Source organism: Trachurus japonicus, chromosome 1 (assembly GCF_045865225.1).
Source record: "Trachurus japonicus isolate A0001 chromosome 1, Traja_1.0".
Lineage (NCBI taxonomy): Eukaryota > Metazoa > Chordata > Actinopteri > Carangiformes > Carangidae > Trachurus > Trachurus japonicus.
In genome coordinates this window covers 584,793-602,157 of record NC_140907.1, presented here as the reverse complement: position 1 = coordinate 602,157, position 17,365 = coordinate 584,793, and the positions used below count along the sequence as shown (strand labels likewise).

Here is a 17,365-nt window from a genome sequence, read left to right as displayed (position 1 = left end):
CTGTCATTTGAATGTTAATTAAAACATTTTGTGTTGTATTTGATTTGGTTCTTGAGTTACTCTGTGTTGAGAAAAAAAAGTGCTTAATTGACCAATCCCCATGATTCTGATACTAGTCTGACATTAGTTTTGGGAAGTGTGGTTGTCAAGCTAGCTGTCAGGATTCTAACTGTTACAACAACATGTGTTGTTATGGTAGTTTCAGAGTGGAAAAAGTAAGTGGATCAGTTTACCCCATTGATTTAGTTTGTCTCAGTTTACCCCTGAGCTGGGGTAAAGTGAGACACAAGACCACTTTTTTTTAAAACAATTCACTGTCCTTCGTTCTAAATACATTCTGATAATTTCCATTGTTAGGAAACATCCTGAATTAATGGGAAATGTGTAAATTTTACTGATAAATCATTCTAGCTCGCTTAGAGGGGAGCAAATGTAAAAAATCTCACTTTACCCCACTCTCCCCTACTTGAACAGTCTGGTAACTATGCTTTGTACCTTATGTTGCCATATATCCCCACCAGACAAGTGGCTAGGTTAAGAATCCATTATTCCACACAGTGAGTGGAGCAGTAGACTGTGTATGTGTGCATGTACGTGTATGAGAGATTGTCAATTATTAGGTCAAAAAGGTTGAAAATCACAAAGGTTAATGAAGCATATATATGCCGACTGGAGGACATTTAAGATATGTGTAAGGAATTCTTGAGTTAATTTGGCTGCTGCAGCACAGTAAATACTCAGAGATAGAATATTAATGAAATTAGCTTCATATTTTCCATTTCACCCCGTCAACCAGTAATTGGACTGTGATTCCTCTCTATAAATCTATGCCTAATTTTCTGCTATTCCCTGTAATGGATATCTTTTTTCTTTTATTACTGTCAGACATCAAGCGTGTTCATGTTGGAGGGGAAAAAGGGAACAAAGAAAAGAGCTTGTGAGTTATTCTGTAGTCAGTTTTCTGGCTTTACTGTAACAGCAACTCGGTGGAGAATGATTAAATACATTGTTACATAGTTCCTGTTTCTTTTTTATTTCTGTGACACAAAAAAATAAAAACACAGAACCAAACCAAAATCTACCTTATGTCACAGTTTTGAAGTAAGACAGATTGACAGAGGCAGCAGGCACTCAGGAGCCAGCCATTATTTTGTAACTGAAATCAATTCTACATGACAGAGTGCAGCTAAGCAAGGATAATGACGGGTCAAGTCTAGCTCACTATTTTAGGAGGTTTGAGAAGCACATTTATTTATTTATTTATTTATTTTTTACAGCTTTTGAGCTATCGTTCGCCTGAGAACTGGAGATGAGGCACAGTAGAATGTATTTCACTTCTTCACCAAGCAACAGTCCTTTGACCAGTCTTTTTGTAGGCAATATCCTAAATGTTCAAAATCCTCTCTGACTCAAGTGCAAAGGTGTCATCTAAAGAACGTTTATTTATTCACTCTCTGTGTGTAAGATTCTCTGGGTTATTATGTGTAAATGCTCTTTGAAGCAACTATACTTCCAATCAGCAGGCTGTAGTAAAGCAAGTGTTAGCTTCAGGTTAAAGGTTTGATGGTTTAGATTTTATTTTCTTTTTTTAGCACCCACATTTGACAACAAAAGGCTATGCCATTTGCTAGGCTGCCATTATGAGTATGAATGTGATTTGTCTGTGGTAGTGAAAAATATATATATAAATTGTCCTTAAACTTTACTGAGCCGTATAACTGAGGCAATCAGAAGGTTCTGAGGAGTGTGTCAAATAACTAAAAATAAGAAGAGAAAGACAGATCCATTGTGGTTTCTCTGTATGTTCTGAAAAGAATCACAGTTCATGTCATGGCTGAAATTATCCACAGGGTTTGTAAGGAAGTTGGATGTTTAATCAAAAAGATTCTCTTTTGGTTTAATCCTCCTTTTAACAATGTTCTGTACAGACACTATATCCTCCATGTGTACAGTACATTCATGTTTGACTGCTGTGTGAATGACAATTCTTTTCTCTTTGCACCACAGATGGAACAAGTGGGACTGTCTTATTCAGACTGGCTTACCCCTCATTATCATCACATTCTGCTTTCATTGTATTTTATTTATTTGTATTTTTATTGTTTCTATTCTTGTTTGCCTTTTTGTGTGTTATACTTAGCAACGTTCTGGCAACCGACTGCTGGAATTATTTTTCTGTTGTTGCAATTCCTATCTTGATCAATACATGATGGTATTCGGCTCATTCTCCATATTCAACCTTTGAGAACCTTGAAAGGTGCCTAGAAATAAAATCTATTACCAGTATTATTATTATTATTAATAATATCATTATTGTTCAGATAGATAGAAGATGGTGGTTCTATAATGTCAATGGGGGGGGGGGGGGGGTAAAATATTGACAATTAAGTAGGCCTACCTTTAGCACAGGTTCTGCTTTGGTGACCATGGCAACACCTGATGAACGTATTACTGTATTACCTGATTGGCCCACAATGACCTTTGAGTATTCCTCACATTAGCTGCATTTATGTCATTGTGGTATGGTCTGAGGGTTTGCTTTGACTCAATTCAACGTTGCTCTGTATTGAGAATGTATGAGAGTGTATTATGAGGTCTACAGGGAAATGATTTGCTTGGGGTGTAAAATATGGAAAATTCCATACAAAGGTGTGTTTCTATAAAGTGGCCAACCTCAGTCCAATCAATGCAAAAGGTCAAGTCAAATTAAGTTTCAGAGTCCTCTAAAGGAAAATTAAAAGAAAGAGTGAGGAAAGAGTATGAATATGTGGTCAACAGATTTAAAGGTTTAATTCTAACACCAGATGCCCTCCTGAAACCAAACTAAATCATTTTACTTTAATCTCTTAATTGGCTCTTGACCTCTGACTTGCATCTTGTGCCTGTGCTTGCATGACTTGTCTGTTAGCTTACGCCACTGAAGACACCTAGAAACAACATTAGCCGCGTCGCTGTCGTTCACTGTCAGCTGCCGCGAAATAAAAGGGCTTGAACAATTACACAGCTAATGCTAACAGACATAAGGAGAGACTGGCAGGATTACTAATGAGTTAACTGTACCCATCAAGTACACAATGGGCCTCTGTGTATTCATGTGGAACCATGTTAGCTTAACAAACTGTCTGCGTTGACAGCACATAGAAAATCAAATCACTCCCGCTCCTTTTCCCCATGAATATTCATAATGAACACCAGCTAAACTCCATTGAGGCATGTGGCGCGCATATTCATAAATATGACTTCTCCTCTACTTCTTACTTCTCTCTCAGACACATCCACTGCATTGACCAGGTGCTTTCAACTGTTTGATCCATCTAATTGAACAAAACTCCTGCCTCTTGATGTGAGACATTTAAAGCGTGGACTAATTGAATGCTGCCTGGCATTTGAGCTCAGACAGACCTGACAAACGCTAACATGTCAGTTTCTGCCTTTCAGTATAATTGCGTTTTCCATCTCAGCAAGTGAGTTAGCAGCACCTTATGGTGGTACATAAGTTGGAAGGCATACAAGCTGTGTGTGGAAACACAGAGTCATTACATATGAATGAACAGAGACAAGACAAACAAGATAAGTTTAGATAATTAACTAGGAGAGCATTCACAGTTCAGACATCTTGTTCTGTCTTCAGCTACTGAAATGATGAATTCTTCATGGTGATGATTAATAAATAACACAACAACATATGCCAATTAGTGGGTGCTTTTATTTAGAAGACTTCATGTTAGCATGAGCCACTGTTTCTGGAGATTGTGTCCTCTGTGCAGTGTGAGGCACTGAATTGTAGAGCTTCACTTGGTGGGCAAAGTGGGTAGCAGTGTCCCGTAAAAGCACATGAAAGAAAACTGATGGAATCCCCCCAGCTCACCTAGATTTACCCATCCCATCTTCTTTACAACTCCCTCTTCTGTCCCTTTGTCTCACACTCTATCAACCTGTCTCCATCTCCCCCTCCATTTCTCCGTCTGCCTGTGTTCGTGTCTCTCAGCCCGTCTCTCCTCCTCTGTCGCTGTTGTCTTCTCGTGGGCTCCGGGGCGCTTGCCTCCCCGCTCATCACAGCCATTTGCAGATTGTGCCTTAGGGCTGACAGATGTTGCGTCCGCTCCCAGCATCACCACACACACCCCCCACCCTACCATTCTGATTCAAACCATCATCCGTTAGACTGTGTTACCACCACTGTGTGCATGGCGTTCCAGCCAGCAAAGCATGGCTGATTCGCACAGATTCATTTGGCTCGCATTGTGTCCTCTAAGAGCCAGTGGACAAAGGCACACTTCACCTCCCTTTTCCCTCCTTTACCCCTGAGCAATGTGCAGTTAGAAGACATGTTCATACCAGTAAACCTTTCTTACACCAGGTGTTATGTCACTCCAGGTAAATTCTGCTGAAATCAGGACACATCTATCATGTTTTATGCTGTAAAGTTACAAAAACGAGTCCCCTGCCTTCCCCTGATTCTTTATTCTCCATTGATACTGTCTTCAGTCTGAGATGGAATATCCCCTCTTTTTTCTGATATTAAAACTGCAGTACATATGTTCATTTCATAGCTGTCCCCAAATAATCAAATCTTAATTGAGAGTGAGTCTTCAGCTTCAGCTATACCTCTGTGATCAGTGCAGTCATGCAGAAGAGTGTTTTAAAACACAGTGATTATTAAAGACCAAGCTGGGAAATGTTAGTGTGAAGCCTGAGATGTGTGAATGATTTTCTCCTTATTACTATATAACAGCCTGTCACAAAACAGAACCTAGGGCTTAATAAATTGATTATGAACTCTATAACTTTTAAAATTCTCCCTCTCAGCAAAGCAGCAAAGGACGCTTGCAGCGCTGCATTAAAAGACAATCTTTATATCCTCATTTGCAACTTCTGCACTTTAAAGTCATAAATTGTTGTGCGCTGTTTTTTTTCTTTTATAAATATTCAGCAGGCCAGTACTTTTCTGTACAGTAGATTTGAGTTTAAGTGGCAGCCATTTGTGGGCTGGATTCAAACACACAAATAGAGTACACTATATTGGATTTGTATGTAACTTATTGCAAAAGAAAAAGCCTAATTTCGTGCTACAACAGCATCACATTAAAAGCATTAAACCTTAAAAGGCATCTGTTGTCCCATGATGTTTTAAGTCATGTGGAGGGTTTTAAGTACAGTATGTCTGGATCTTGGTCCAAACATTTCCTCCATGTCCATGACCTTTGTCCCCTTTTAGATTTCTAATAAACACAGAAGGGGCTTTTGCAAATTTAAAATATATTCATTAATCCTAAACACGATATAATGTGCAATGTGAATGGAGGTGAATATTTTAAACCGCTCAAAAGTGCAATTTTAAAAGAAAGAAGTAAGACAAAAGATCCTTTGTTACTGATTCTACCATCAGGGCGTTCTCACTCTGCTTCCTGTACGGTGACACTCCCTGTTGCTGCAGAGGCATCACTATTATGAAATGTTGAGTATTTATGTATGAAATTCCTTTAGGGTTTTGCATCATGCTCTTAAGTCTTTGGACACTCCTTTTTTTTCTGATAGTTTATGAATTCCGTTTGTCTTTATGCTTGACATTTTTTGTCATTGCCATTTTGAGAAGAGTTTGAAGATATGAAACATTAAAGTTCACTTTTATGTCTGAACTTGTATCTAAAAAGTGAGACAATGAACAAAAAGTCTTTGAAAGTCAACAGTGGGAGAGGTCTCATCTGAGGTGAATTCATATTCCACCCACCTGCCTGTTGATGCCGCCTAAGCCACACAAGGCCGTGATTACTTTTGAACGCTATGCATGCAAACACAAACTATGAAACGCACACACACACATAAAGACAAAACACGAGTCCCGATTGTTGTTTTAGTCAATATATTCATGAGGAAAAAAAGTTATGTATTCTTTAAATACAAGCCAGAGACTGAGAGTAAGGCAGCAGAGACTACATCCATCTGTCACTCCACCTTGTTTTCAAACCGTTAGAGGCAATAAGCTTTTTTTTTTTTTTTTTTTTCTCGATAGCACTCACCATCCCGAGCCATTTACTGTAATGATGTGGCCTTGCACAAAATCTCAGGCTAAAACCTAAAATCATTTCCCCTAATGTGTACTTGAGATGTGCTCGCTCATGTAGAGGCTCAGTGTGGAGCCACAATATGAAAATGGATGTAATTGCTGTGTTGTCAGTCTATTTTCTCCATGGGTGACTTTTTTTTTTTTTTGCTCTGGCATTCTTTTTTTTATTTTCTCCCCCCTCCATTCTTCCATGCTCACTTGCTCTCTGTCAGTTTATTTGCTGTCTCTTTCCCCCCTCTTGTAGCAACTACCCACTTACTCTCATTTGCTCTGTGCTGTTTTTTCTCCCTCCCTCTCTTCTGTCCTCCAGTACTTTTCTCCCTCGCTCCCCTGCAGCCACAGAGGGCTGATTTACTTACGCTACTGTGTGAAGAGAGGGGCTTTTGTCTGCCACCAGTGGCGGTCACATGGCCCCATGCCAGGGGAGACAGCAAGAATGATGAGCCTGCAATCTCTGCTACCCTCCCTCGCAAGAATGCGTGTGTGGAATTAACTGTGTGTGGGAGGGAAGAATAGATTTGGTGTGTGTTTGAGTGTGAAAAAGTTAGTGTGTTTGCCTCCAAAATCTTTTTGTCTGTATATAGTTGGATTTAATTATAGCAGCACTAGTATGCTAGACACCTTCGTCAGGTGAAATATGTCTCAACAAACCACCTGATGAGAGCTGAGGTTGAGCTTGATTGTTTGAGGTATCGTTTTTGTTTGTCTCAGCTAATATTGCAGGTTTCAATTTCCTTCTCTTGAAGTTGTAGTAAGTGTGCATGATGCACAGTTTAATTGTTTGCACATTTACTGTGTTTTAAAGAGGAACTATGCAGGATTTGTAGCTTAACTATGCTACAATTTCACCTTACTTAAACAGCTTTGGAGTAATTGTGATGGTTTAATAAATTGCTTAACTTGTCACGAGGGAAAATTGAGGCTATCTGCCTTTCACGATGCGTTCCAATCCCAGCGCCAGGGCGATGAAACACAGTTTATAGGGCCTACATAATTTTGTATGATTTTCCTCTCGCCTGGTCTCTTTGTATATGAATTCTTATAAATCCTCAACCCTGTGAGGTACAAGTATTTTACTTTTTCAAAACAGCCTGAGCTTTAAGAATATGCATGCTGTGGTGGTGTCATATGAATGTAGAAAAATGTATACTAGTTGTTTTTAAATGTTATAGCTGTTCTTTTAGGTCTTGGGGGATTAGTGGGGAAATAATCAAGGCTCTAACTATGACATATTTACATTATTTGCAAAAATGGCCCAGTCGCCTGGTATGTCTGGCATGAAAACAGTGTGTGTTTATAGTGAGGCAGAGTGCCACAGTACAACCCTGACATTCACATGAGGTTCACAGACAATTTTGTGTGTGTTTTTGTAGTAAACACAGGTTCTCCTTGATCTCAGGCCCATTTAGTGGTCTCAACTTGCATAAGCTGCATAAATGGTAATTTATGCATTATTTATTGGAGATTTCCTGATATTATTATTATTATTATATTATGATCATACATGGCAAAAGAGTAACCATCTTGATGTAAATAAACGATCTTTGGCCGATCATGTGACTGCTCAGAGCTTTCCCATTGGATTTTAGCCCGTCATGTGACGGCACACGGGACACCAGTGACTGCTTGGCTACAAACACAGGATGGGATCGATGTAAAGGCTGAAGTGTCCTGCTTTCATTTTAAAAAAGAATTACGTCGCTCACATTTTTCCGTTCTGGAAATAGACGCGAAAGAGTGCGGCTATACCCCCAGTATCTCTGGCAATGGTTTTCCGTTGGGTGGCGGACGCCCACCGACGCCCACCCGTGCTTTTTGTTTCCAAATACGGGACAATTCCGTAATTTAAGGGAAAGTTGGCAAACCTACTTATTGTGTCTCTTGGCTGAAAAATAACTTTGTAAGATGTGGGCCACCGCGGCGACACAAACATAAACAAACATGTTTAATCTATATTTTTATTGCAGGTAATACATTTAACTTACTTCTATCTCACTCATCTAAAAAATATATACATTTCATAGGCTACATCATCACAATTTTATTTTTTAAAGTCTTATTCAAGGTAGCTACTGGTGAGTGGAGGGACAGCACCCTAGCGCCCTCTATTGACCAGCCGCCACTGTTCAATTACCTTGAGGAATGGACTTCCTACCTCTTAACTTTATGATGATTTTGTTTCAAAATAAGGTCAAGGTTGTTGCCCATCACTCTGCATTCAATATTCTATATGGCTAGTAAGCAAATGTATGTTGTTGTTTTGTTTTTGTTTTTTTTGCTTTTTTTTTTATCTTCGACAAATCATTAAAAAAAAAAAGTAGAAAAGTAGTCAGAGCTTATTGCAGTGCTTAATGGAGGCCCCTCTGGCAGCAATTACATCTTCACATTTTCTTGGTTAAAGGGATAGTTCAACATTTTGGCAAATTGGCCCATTGCCATAATCGCTATAGTCATAGCAGTAGGTTCGTTACCTTTATTTGTCGGTGTAAGCTATTTTTAGAACGGAGGAGCGGAGCGGCGAACTGCTCAGAGCTACGCTATGGAGGCTAAAGGAATTTCTTGGTTTCCCTCATCAAACTCATCAAATACAAAATCCCAAAACTCCAAAACGCTTTCATGGACAAGTTGTGACCTGCACAACCACCACGCTATGAGATAATAATGGAACGTTACGAAACTGAGCCGTTTTCGAGGTAAATACAGGGTAAATACAGAGTCTGCTTGCTGAAAAACTGTCCCTGAACGCAACACGCATCAGCGGTTTTGCATGAATTTACCTCTAAAACAGCTCCGTCTCGTAACGTTCCATTATTATCTCATAGCGTGGTGAATGTGCAGCTCACAACTTGTCCACGACAGCCTTTTGGAGTTGTTGGATTGTGTATTTGATGAGTCTGATGAGGAAAACCAAGAAATTCCCTTAGCCTCCATAGCGTAGCCCTGAGCAGCCTGCCGCTCCGCTCCTCCGTTCTAAAAATAGCTTACACCGACAATTAAAGGTAACGAACCTACTGCTATGACTATAGCGATTATGGCAATGGGCCAATTTGCCAAAATGTTGAACTATCCCTTTAAGTCTCAATTGGCTTTGCTCAACTGGACTAGGTAGTTTATCACTACATTTCTTTTTGGCAGATTGAGACTGGATGGGAAGCATCTGTGAGCTGCCATCTTTAGGTGTCTCCACAGATGTTTTATGGGGTTCAAGTCTGAGGTTTGGCTGGGCCACTGGAGAACAGTCAGAGACTTGTCCAGAAGCCAATCTAATGTTGTCTTGGCTTATTCCTTCAGGGCATTGGTGTGCTGATGTATAAAATCATCACCCATCTAAGGTCATGTACATGAGCAGGTTTTCTTCAAGCACTTCTCTCTATATTGCCACATTCATTCTTCCCTTAGCTCTCATCAGTCCCTCCAGTTTAACTACAGACTTTGACTTGTTCCTACTATTATATCATTATAAATTTCTTGCTTTGACAACATGAGGACAAAATGAGCCTGAGAGAGGAATAAAACCCAGAGAGAAGGTGAGGATATGTGAGAGACAAAGATAATTAGCATTCTCTAAAGGCATTACTGAGAGAGATACTGCATTCATAAGAATGGGATGGGTGGACGACCTGAAAAACCTGATACCTGCAGCCTGGGCTGCCACTGGCTCAGAGCCATTAAAAAATGTCAGGACTGCCAACTTAGTACAATCCAGTCTTTGAATCTGATAATTCCTCAAACTTGATTTCCTAACCTGCAACTACAACCACAGCAACCATATGATGATAATTTAGAAACTAATACTGCAATATATCACATATCAATTGAAACAGAATCTTAATCATCCAATAATTATCCTGTACTTGCTTCCTCTCTGTAACATCATCCATAATCATGGTCTCCAGTTCCATATGCCGATGACATCCAGCTCTATACATCCACCAATTCCATCACTTCTACCACCCACGCCACTCTCACCTCCTGCCTCAACCACATTAAATCATGGATGCATCATAACTTTCTGAAACAAACAACAAAACAGAACAGAAATCCCTCACAAATCTGCTGACGACTTCACTCTCTCCATTCGTCCCTCCCTTTCCTTCTCTGCTGCTGAAACCCTTATCCACGCATTCATCACCACCAGACTCCACTACTGCAACATCATCGTGTATGACCTCTCATCCAAAACCCTCAATAAACTCCAATATGTCCAGAACTCCGCCGCCCGTCTGCTCACTCACACTCGCCCCCCATGACCACATCACCTCTGTTCTCCAAAACCTTCACTGGCTTCCTGTTCCCTACCGTATACAGTTTAAAATTCTTTAAAGCACTTCATAACCCGGTTTCCTCCGACCTCTCTGACCTGCTTGACCCCTCCTCTCCCAACCGCTGCCTCCGATCTTCTGATGCCAACCTCCTGTCACTTCCTCCCCACGACCAAGCACTGCACCTGGGGCGACAGAGCCTTCAGCGTCGCTGCCCCCCTCCCTCTGGAACCCATCCGCAACTGCTCTGACCTGTCCACCTTCAACACCCTTGTCAAACCCACCTTTTCAAGCTTGCTTTTAATGTTTAATGTTGCCTGTTTAATTCTTAATTGTTTTAATGTTTTTGATGTTTTAAAGCTTTTCTGTGTGTCTTGTATTACGTTTTACTTCCTGTGACTTTGATACCCTCCTCTTAAAAAGGGAGTCTTTTTGGATTTTTTCATTGAAGAACCAAACCAAATGGTTTAAATGTCGATTTTGATTTGAAACATTTTTTATAAATAGCTTAAAGTTTTCCTATTCTGCTTGGAGTTCGAGGGTTTTGTCATCACCCCTCCAGCCTTATCACCTGTATTGTATTAGTTTATTTTTAATGAAGACATACATTAGGCTATTAAGTGTATTCGGCAGTCACCTGCAATCGTCTGTTCTCGGTGCAAGTGGCACTGCCGTTTTGATAAATATGTTTAATTAAGGTTTTTTGACCCTCTCTCTTCCTGACTGTGCAACTTTTGACTGTACTTGACAATACATGTCCGTTGTCGTTTTTTTGGTCCTATTTGATACTCTGGTGTGAAAATCCAGGTTTTGGTTCTGCTAGACACTTTGTTTACCCTCTGGAGTTTGTTTTCTCATATTTATCCACAGTTTCTATATCGTTTATAGCAGACACCCATTCCTACTAATTGTTATTTATTTCTTCTATTTATAGATTGGGTCTCGTATTTCACATAGCCTACATAGACATCTTTGTAATTTTTTTCTATGTATTATGTGTTGTGGTTGTATTTTTTGCATTTTTTTGTTTTTTCAATGGCACCAGATTATGTGGGTGTCCATTAGATTTCTAATGTAATATACATTTTTTGTATTATTGTTGTTGCATTCATTGTGACACTTGGATGGGGTTAATTATCCTATTTATACTGATGTTGTCTTGGCTCGACTCCCTTTGTTTGTGGATGGACACGCCCCCCTCGAGTCCCACACACCTGTATCTACTTATCCCTCATCAGTGTTTTGTGTCATCACACCCTGAGGACCTGTGTGAGGTCGAAACGTCGGTCCTTTTTTAATAAATTATATTTTTTTACATCGAGGCTATGAGTTGAGCGACTGCTTTTTTCTTCTTTCACGTTTTACTTCCTGTACAGTGTCTTTGAGTTCTTGAAAAGCGCTTTATAAATTAAATGTATTATTATTATTTTTAATAATAGCAAGATAAGGATCCCAGCTCTCACTGTTCAGGCTTCATTCACCCACTCCTTCTAATCAGCTGGATTGACACCTCTTTACTGACCTCAGGGATGTCCCGGTCACTGACAGACCACCTAACTCCATCAGGTGGGCAGCTGGGATGCTTAAATAAAGCGGGGCATTTCTTCTTCATTAGTGGACAATAATTAAGTCTGGGAAAATGACCCTTTCTGAGAAGAGTCATGTAAAGTGAGAGAGCTAAGTCTGTGCAGTGAACACAGACATAAACATTAAGGTAGAATGCAGGGACCTCAGGGTGTAGCCATTCCTGTGTCTACTCCTTTTTTAAGACGGAGAGAAAAAGAGAATCTTTGCTGCAGCTAATGGAGAGTATTGTGTGTGCTGCCAGCTAAATGTCTAAGTGTATTTCAAATATTATTTAATAAATGAACTACAACTGATATTGTAGCCACAGAGGGAGAGACAGTAATCAAACTGTGAATCATGAGTCAGACAACATCAATATGTCTGTCTGTGAACATTGTGTATCATACAAATAATGATGAGAAAACAAAAGCAAATCACACAACAATTATCAAAGTAAAACGGAAAAAAAAGAGGAACATTACCTTTCTCTTGTTGTTAGGACTCACATACAAATAACTGAGTATTGTCTTAACTCCGACTTTGTCATTCAGCTTCTGGTATGTGGCTCCGTAGTCGGTGGACCTGAAATTTAATCAGAAAGGTCTGATGAACACTTGATGAATTACTGATTACTTGGATAGAGCACTGATGCACATATGCTTGATTCAGCAGCATGAACCCCAGGGTACGGTGGCCACATCATCACCGCCACTGGTGACTTCAGCTGCTGCATTTGTAATGCACGAAAACAACACATCTTGCAATCTGAGCTATCACTATCAGCAGATATCACAGTGAAGTTCATCCTCCCCGTTTAAATTGATATGGCAAACCTGTCATTGAAACGTCTTTATGAGAGTAGAGAGAAAACAATGAAGACAATGTCCTGACGCCAAGCTGGAACCTTCAAGGCTGAAAAATGTGGCCATCATAGGAATGATAAAAAACTGCAGTTCCCGTAATTACCACTAGAGCCTCTCTCCAACAGTGAGTAACTTTACATCAGAAACAGAGATTTGCAGCTAAGTAGGAAAACCAGTTTTGGTCCCGATGGCTAATTTCCTCTTTCATGCAACTGTACAGTAGCCTCGTAAACCAGCTGCTCCCGGAAATGCAATTCATTTCATTTCTGAGGGAGAGTCTGGCCTCATCCCCGTTGTAAGCGTTTGGGGTGGGCGGGAGTAGTAGCGTTGACAGACAACCCCATTCAGCCAATCAGCAAGTTGGTGTAGTGACGGGGCTTTGCGCCAGTCGGCCCCTGATTGGCCAAAGTGCTGTGTCAATCACAGCGGTGACACTGATTGGCTCGGCCTTCTGAGGGTTTCAGGCCAAACGCTTACCACGGGGATGAGGCCAGACTCTCCCTCAGAAATGAAATGAATTGCATTTCCGGGAGTGGCTGGTTTACGAGGCTAACTGTACAGGGGGTGAACTTTAAAGCTATAGTGCGTAACTTCTACATGTCTGTAAATACTGATACAACGCTGATTAAGCCGTTGGGCTCCTCTAACACCTCACAGTATTTTTCAATAATTGTTCTTTTTGTATTTGGTGTCTTTGGCGACATTCCTGCACTGGAAACCCGTAACTTGTGTTTTTCCGACATGTGAAGTCGTACCAGTTCGATCTGGTACGAGTTCACGGGTCGGAAGTCATGAGTGGCCGTTATAGTGCACTTTCACGGGTAACAGGTCAGAAAAACACGAGTTACGGGTTGCCTGGAGCGATACAAAGTCGTAAGTCGTGACTTAAGGCCGTAACTTACGGGTTCAAAAGCCTGCCTGGAACGCAGCATCGGTTTTACCTGACAAAGAGAAGGGAGGGGGGAGGAGAGCGCTGCCAGAAGCAACATGGCGGAGAACCCGATGAAGCGACCAAAAGAAAAAGCCTTCCCGTTGGGCAGAAGGTCTGTTGACAAAGAGGAGAGTGACAAACGGTAGCGGTGGAGAGGGGAGGGGCGGGTTACACCGGGCCATACGCCATATTGAGGTGTCGGCAGTATCGTAATAACGCAGAAATCTTCTAGGGGGCGATAGAAGTTTATAGCTATAGCTTTAAAACTTACATTTTTCTTGCATAAGTGAGTGTGTGACAGCTTTGAGGGACATTTGGCTCAGCATAGCAATAGACATTCTTCTCTTTGGGAGCAACAACTGTCATGCATGAAAAAAGGTGAGATATACAGAATATTTAGATCACCCGACCTGATGTAGCTATGAGGTAGAAGATGCACATCACACAGAGAGTGTCTCCACACTAAGTTGCTAACATGTGGGCCAAAATGAAAACCAAGACATTCTGCAGCCACCACACACACACGCCAAGCACCCTGCATGTTTGTGGCCTGACTTATGGTTTCAGTCAATGACGTTTATGAATCTGATTCATGAACCACTACCGCCATCTCTAGTTTGCCATAATGAGCTGAAGGTGGGGTCATTCATGACTAAAAACTGTTGTGGATAAAAGACTCTGGGAACAATTACGCTCACATCTGCCCTTTTTAGCACCAGACCTTCCTCTCAGCTCGTCTCTACAGTCTCCCTCATGCTTCAGTTTGCCTGTACTCCCACGTTTCCTAGTGTTACGAGAGTATGAATTTTCTATTTTCGCCTGTATCTTCTTCATTCATGTTTGAGTGGGAGTACAAAGAGACAACTCGGAGGATGGTTTTCAAAGAACAGTTGTTACAAAGAAATGTATCACATGTGACTGTGTGCCATGATTAAAAGGACCTTAATGACTCTACCACTTTCTTCTTAACATGCCTGAGTCCCGTACAGCCTCCAGGCCACTCCTCAGCTCCAGAGTCAACCAGCCTCTCAGCTGGCATCTAAGCCTCGGCCACAAGCTCTCGAGCTGCCCAGCAACTTGGACCCAAATCCTAAGTAGGCTGTCTCACTGATGTCCCATCTGTTCCTGGGTCAAGGGTCCTGACCGGCATCTTACCTCCCTCTGAGTCTGTTCATGAGTCGACTGCCCTGGCTAACTTGTCGCCTTGTGTTTATGTTTCAGAAGGATCTAATTAAACCCTAAAAACACAAATTAATTGAAGTTTTGTTGGTAAATGGTCAAATTTATCTTGATCAAAAAAAGGATGATGATTAAAATCATAATGTCACACCTCTCTTTTTCTCTGATAGATGCCAGTACACCATCCAGGTGCAGCTGGGCTTTGTCTATAATTAATTTGCAAAAAGTGAAAATACCAGGGTTAAATACTTAAAATCTCCCTCCAATTAAAATCATGTTTTTCATGTTGTTCACATGTTCATGTGGCATTTTTCAGATGCTAGAGGATCAGTAGAAAAGTAAGTCCAAATTTGCATTTCGGAGTATTACTGCCTTCAAATTTCTGTAAAACAACGGCAGACCCATAATGGGCAGGTTCAGGCAGACTGGGGTTGCTGTGCACATTGCTAACGACCTACTGGCCATATAGGAGAGCCCTATATGGCACAGGATTTGTGATTTTGGCTAAAAATTTCATAATCACAATTTAAAGGAATATTTCAACATTTTGGCAAATTCACCCATTGCCATGATCCCTATAGTCTTAGGAGTAGGTTCATTAACTTTAATTGTCAGTGCAAGCTGTTTCAAAATCGGCTGGGCAGAGACGCAAGCTGCTCAGCTAACGCAACAGAGGCTCATGGTATTTCCGGCTTTCCCTCAAAACTAATCAAATACACAATCCAACAACTCCAAAACGCTCTGGTAGACAAGTTGTGACCTGCACATTCACCACGCTATAAAATATTGATGGAATGTTACAAGATGGAGTTGTTTTCAAGGTAAATGCGAAGCCAGTTTCGTGCCGAAAAGAGAATTTGTCAAAATGTTGAAATATCCCTTTAAAGACCACTGAGAACACTTTGAAATAGTTAAAGAGGAGGATTGGAGGGGAACTTTAAATCAAGATGATCTTGTTTTTATGTTCAATTGTTGGTAAAGGAGTTAATGCAGAAGGTTATGTTAGGATTCAACATATCAGACTGCTTCAATGTTTGGCCAGCATCTGGAGGCTCAGTCACTATTTCACACTAACCAACTAATTCACATACCAGACGGAAAACCTCACACAAATGTGAAAGTGAGAAGCAGAAGCTGAAGTGGCACCATATAATATTGTAATGTATGGCCCTTATATGTCTGTCTTCCTCTTGCATATGTGAGGGTGTGACAGCTGTGTTTGTAAAAGCTTTGTAGGCTACTTGCATGTGGGAGTGAGGTTTTCAGTAGTGTACTTGAATGAGTCTGATTTCATATGTATATGTTTGGTAATTCTAGATGATGGCCATGGTGTCCATGGTGTCCATGATGGCCTCATAGAAGCCCAAAGCATGAATATCTTGAAAATGCAGCAAAGACACCACAGAATGCCTTATGTGACTTCAAATGAAGCAATCATTCACATGATTTTTCTTTCTTTGCTTGTAGCTGTTAAGTTGAGGTTAATATACTTGTTTGAAGGGTTTTCTGAGAGCTTCCCAACTGAAGTTTCACCAACAGCCATGACAATGCAGAAATAATCATGGTGCACTGGCAATTTTCAGTAACACATTGGTGCGTTGAGATTCATCACGGGTTGTTCAACAAAAACACTGCCACCAGACAAACCTTTCCTGGATGAGGATAGAATCAGTTATCAGAAACCATGCTGGTGCTACAGCAGCTGAAGGTAAGCAATATGTGTCTTGATTAAAGGGTAATGAGAGATTAGCACATAATTGTACTTGTGTGCAATTGTGATATCATTACACAATTATGATATGATTCACATTGTACTGATATGGCTGTCTGATGAAAATGTTATCTCAGATATGTTTTTAGGGTGACTAAAATATTGAAACCCATTTGTTTTACTGCTGTAAATACTGAGAGGCAGCTGCCTGCAACGCAGCATTTGCCTTCTCTGTGTTTGATAAATGATTGTTAACAGGATGAGAGCATCATGCATCTTGGATGGTTTACATGAGGTCATTCACTAAATGAGTGCACAGAAAGCAGCAGCAGCACTGCTTGAGATACTGAACAAATGGCAGCTGAGGTGAGTGGTCCACGATGAATTTATGAAACCCTGTGTGGTGTGGTGTGCAGCAGAAGGCTAAATCATGCCCTTCCCTCCCACACTGCAAACCCTTTCCATCATGTTCCTGCCTGTCAGGTTTGTTGGCAATCTTCCATTCTACAACATCACCAGAGAAGACTAAGTTTTAAAAAATAAATAAATAAATAAGGAAGATAGGTTACAGGTCAAAAAACATTACTATTATTGATGCATTTTGCATAAAAAAAGAGCATCCCATCTCAAATTCATAATGCAGTCAAATAAAAACACATACTGTAGATGTCACACATGTGCCCCTGGAATCAGCATTAACACTACGTTTATACGGAAACGATCCGAACAGAAAACGCAAAAGTGGCGTCACCTCTTCGTTTGTTATTAATGCGTTACGAGCGTTTT

General features: G+C 40.7%; 1 protein-coding gene across 8 annotated transcripts in view; it reads right to left on the bottom strand.

The window, feature by feature from the left end:
• Nucleotides 1-17,365, bottom strand: part of sorcs1 (sortilin-related VPS10 domain containing receptor 1) — a 204,973-nt gene that overhangs the window by 65,204 nt on the left and 122,404 nt on the right. For all 8 annotated transcript variants that reach the window (XR_015037089.1, XR_015037055.1, XR_015037115.1 and 5 more), the window contains exon 3: nt 12,378-12,477. Coding sequence is in view for 5 of the 8 variants with exons in the window: in XM_085789434.1 (XP_085645560.1) it covers nt 12,378-12,477 (100 nt within the window). In the remaining 3 variants the exon portion in view is untranslated. The remainder of the gene's footprint in view (nt 1-12,377; nt 12,478-17,365) is intronic.